We start from the raw sequence: 4,372 nt of genomic DNA on the forward strand, positions 1-4,372 counted from the left end.
AGAGGGAGAGGGAGAGGGAGAGGGAGAGGGAGGAGGCGGAGGCAGAGTCGGAGGCAGAGGTAGAGGGGTGATGGGTAGCAAAGAAGACAGGAAAGGAAGCATTTTGTCCTTTTGTGTGAAGAAGAAAAGAATCTCCCTTAGCCAGCATTAGAAGGCACACTAGCCTTGTGAGTTTCTGGGAACTGGGCCATAACACAGACCAGTGCAGTCAGTAGAAAAATCCACCTGGAAGCTCTGGGTTTCCCCCTAGTCTTGTCCCTCGTCAGACGACATTGCTTCCCTCATTAGCTACATCTATTTTAGGCCTTTTGGGAGCCATCAAAGCACACCCCTCTCTGCAATGCATATTTGATTTTCTGTCTTGGTAATGAGACAAGACTATTTCATTTCCCTCTATGAATGGAACCCATTCTGCCCAAGCCAAACCAATGCCCCTGGAAGCTCTGAGCACTTTTAGTCCCCTGCTGGATCTCCATTAATTCTCTTTTGCCATCGCCTCGGCAGAGGACATTAGCTGATACAACCTGGGCCTTGCCTCAAATCTAGAGACTATGTCACAGATGTCTTAGCAACCACAGGAGTATTCATCAGCTCCATGGCCTTTTTTCCCCTAATGAAGTCAAATCCCCCAGGCCAGAAACGAATTCCACTGCCTCTCTCTCACTTCCTTGGGGGATGAACATACCTTTCCACTTGGGCTTTTCTTGTTGGCAGGGTATAAAAAGATCCCTCCATATACCAGAGTGCGGTGAATATCAGCCACCATGGACCCCACATACCGGGCACCATAGGGGGCTGAACCATCCTACAAGGTTAACAAGAGCAAAGGATTAGGGCTGTGGGAGATGAGAGGCATACTCCTCGTGTCCTGCTGCTTATTCTTCTCCACAGCAACTTACCAAGGATCTTACAAACACTCTCTTTGAGCTGGGATAAGACATGAAATGAAAATCCCATTCCAGAGAACAAGGGAAGTTATGGGGACAAGGCCTATTCAGTTATCTCCCAGCAGGTCACCTTCTGGCAGTAGCTTCCAAGGAGAGTGTGGTTGGTTCCAGCTATGGGGTTGGAACAGGCAATATCAATATTTTAACTTGAAGGTTGACAAGGGTTCTGTTGAGCTAAAAGAACTGGGCAGGTGAAAAGCTGTATGTTTTGTGGGAGAAGACACCATACCAGCCAGGACTTAATAGCAGAGAGGTAAGGGCTGTTGCCACAGGGTCTGCTGGCATGTGTGTGTGTGCGGAGGATTGTGCTTGGGAAAGGAGAGAAACCCATGCTAGAGAGGAAGCCTGGGGCTGGCTTTGAGGACCCCGGATGCCATGTTAACATGTGGAATGCATTCTCAGAAAAGCGGATCAACCGTAAGGCAGAATCAGACACCCCTGTAGAGCCCCCGGACATATCAGCCATCTTTCATCTTCATAGTCCCCAATTAGTAACCTCTGTAGTGAGATACCAAAGTACATGTGTGTGTGTGTGTGTGTGTGTGTCTGTCTGTCTGTCTGTGTGTGTCTGCATGGGCATGTGTCTGTGTGTACATGTGTGAATGTGTATTTGGTGGTGTGTATGCATGTTTCTATGTGCAAGGGGTTATGGGAATGTAAAAGCATGTGGAAGCAAGAGATGGACGTCTAGTGTCTTTCTCCATCCCTCGCCACCTTGGATGCGGAGACGGGGTTTTTCACATAAGCCCGAAGCTTGATGATTTGGTGTTCCTAGATTACTGCTCGCTCAGGAGATTCCATCTCTCCCTCCCCACACGAGTATTCCGGGCAGGCCTCCTGGAAGCTGGACCCGGAGGACCAATCTCCTGTTCCCATGTTTGTGTAAACACACAGTTTACACAGCCATCTCCCCTGCCTGACACTGACCATCTTGATACAACAAACAGAGATCCACCAAGGCATAGGCCTGAAGGTACAAACCTCACATAGTAGGTGCTTGGGCGCCAGTCCCCCTCCCCCCTTCCAAATAGGAATGTTTTATTGTTGTAAAGGAACTCATGTGGTTGACGTTATTGTCCAGATCTTGATATGCTGAGAGATAAAGATGAAATCATACTTGGGTTTTGATGTCTCCGAGCAAGCTTTCCAGCCCCAGCATCTAGGGCTCTTCCCACCTCTCTCTCCTTCATCTCCAGGATAAAATGCACATCTGTAGATTTTCTCATAAAGAGAGAAGTCCAGACCCTTCTCAATGGCAAGTGTCCCTTTTGCTCTCAAGGACACTCCTCCCTGGGCTGAACACCCTACCAGTCCCACCTGCCATCTCACTCACCGGAGGGAACTTTTTCCTCTGGAGATACTCATTGATGGCAGGGTCAAAGTCCTTGGCATAACCCTCATTAAGGCTGTAGATGTTACCTTTCTTCTTCATCTTCACATCCCTGTCCACCATAATGAATTCTCCAATGGACTTTGAAACAAGAGAGAAAGGTAGAGAGATGACCAGTAAGCTCCCCCAGGCATGAACAAAGCATGGAACATGACCACGCCTCATTCCAGTGCACAGCGACTGCAGCCAAAGGCTCCAGTGGTGAGAAGAAGAATAGAGTGCAAATGATTTCCACAAGGCCAGACATGGGAGAGCACAACTCTTATCCCAATACAAGAGAGGTTGAGGCAAGAGGATGAGGAATTTAGGATCAACCTGGACTACATTTTGAGACCCTGCCTCCAACATCATAGATGGGGGAGGGACTCACGAGGCCCCACCCATCCATGAAGAACAATTATCAGTTAATGTTTTGAGGGTCATTTTCCTCGCTGTCATGGTCATTGATAAGTTGCCCATGCCCCTATAAAGAGCCCCTGCCCGTGCCTGGTACCCATACAAGAAACCCTATTTAAGCATTCTCTCTCTCTCTCTCTCTCTCTCTCTCTCTCTCTCTCTCTCACACACACACACACACACACACACACAGAGGAGACATGAAAGTAGGAGAGGACTGGCTAGCAAGGGAAAGAGAGAATCCAGGAGATGAAACCTACCAAAATCCATTATATACGGAAAAGCCCGCTAAGACGCATGAATGAAAATGAATGAAAGAGGTATGTGGAAAAGTCGATCAGTGCTATCAATAAATAAATAAATAAATATGAGGACAAGACTCATTCCTGGAGATACAGAGGGGTGTTGAGGCTAGGGAGGGCTGAGGAGGAGGAGAAGGGGGAATTAACCAAGATCACAGAGTGCATCACTGCAAGTGAACCTTTGCTTTTTTACTTTTGTGCCTTCTGGTCTCAATCTCTAAATATTTGGGCCACAAACCTACAGGAATATTTTTGTATAGTCAGGAAGACAAAATGAATATCTCCACCTAAAACATCTGAAAAAGGAAACTCTCTCACAGCAAGCATCTGGGGGCTACCTGCTGAGCTCAGGTACCAGTGCTCCCTAGGCAGCCATCTTGGTATGCAGCCTGAGTACCCACCTGAGTAGGTGAAGGAGAGTCTCCTACCTATAAAGGCAGGAGCTATAAAAGCTCAGTGAAAGCTGACACCTGTGGCCACAAGTGAGTCTTAGCCCTCAGACTTGTCCTTGCAGGGAAGACATAAGGAAGGAAAAGGCACTTAGCATCTCCCTGGAGTAGCCTTGCCTCCATCAGGCCAAAGAGCAAGCAAAAGGGTTCAGATCTAAAGAAGCCCTGGCAATCAGCAAGGGAACATTCCAGCTGCTGCACTGATCCAGCAAACATCTGTATCCGGGGACGGAGGGAAGGAGGGAGGCTCCTGAATACCCAGAAACCCACCCGTTCACAAGCCTGTATGCAATCAACAGTCAAGAGACTGATTCCCCCCACCCCCTACATGTCTGTCAACTCAAAATTAAGAGAGAGGGCACCAGGAGCTCATCCGAGGGACTGGACAATGTGGACAGGAGAGACTTTGGCAGACATCACTGCTATCAGAGGCTGTACCCGTCTCTCAGATTAAAGATTAAAGGTCCAGGGCTCTGGACCTGCCCTGTTTTCCCCTGGGGCCTTATGCAGAGATTTTGACTTGTGTATTCACCCTCCTCTCCAGTCTTAGTTTGTTAATTAAGTGCCCCTGCTCCCAGGAAGGTGAAAGTGCAGTTTTGCTAACCATGTACAGATCAAAGGTAGAGATGGTGTTCTGGTTCACAGCAGTTCGCCACGCCCCAAGCAATCTCTCACCATGCTGTGCTTTGTACCTTGTGTGTATGGTTTTTGTTGTTGTTTTGTTTTTAAGGAAAAAGAAAAAGAGGAGGAAGTTAGAGAGATGGTTCAGCACTTGCTGCTCTTCCAGAGGACTTGGGGTCAGTTCTCAGCATCTAGGTTGGGTGGTGGGTGTGCGCGCACAAACACACACACACACACACACACACACACACACACACACACACACAC

At 48.2% G+C, this 4,372-nt stretch overlaps 1 protein-coding gene across 1 annotated transcript in view; it reads right to left on the reverse strand.

Moving 5' to 3' along the window:
- Window positions 1–4,372, reverse strand: part of Fbp1 (fructose-bisphosphatase 1) — a 23,646-nt gene that overhangs the window by 1,988 nt on the left and 17,286 nt on the right. The window contains exons 5-6 of the mRNA XM_021179848.1: window positions 2,281–2,418; window positions 686–805 (exon numbers count right to left, since the gene is read on the reverse strand). Of these exons, the coding sequence (XP_021035507.1) occupies window positions 686–805; window positions 2,281–2,418 (258 nt within the window). The remainder of the gene's footprint in view (window positions 1–685; window positions 806–2,280; window positions 2,419–4,372) is intronic.

Source organism: Mus caroli, chromosome 13 (genome assembly GCF_900094665.2).
Source record: "Mus caroli chromosome 13, CAROLI_EIJ_v1.1, whole genome shotgun sequence".
Classification (NCBI taxonomy): domain Eukaryota; kingdom Metazoa; phylum Chordata; class Mammalia; order Rodentia; family Muridae; genus Mus; species Mus caroli.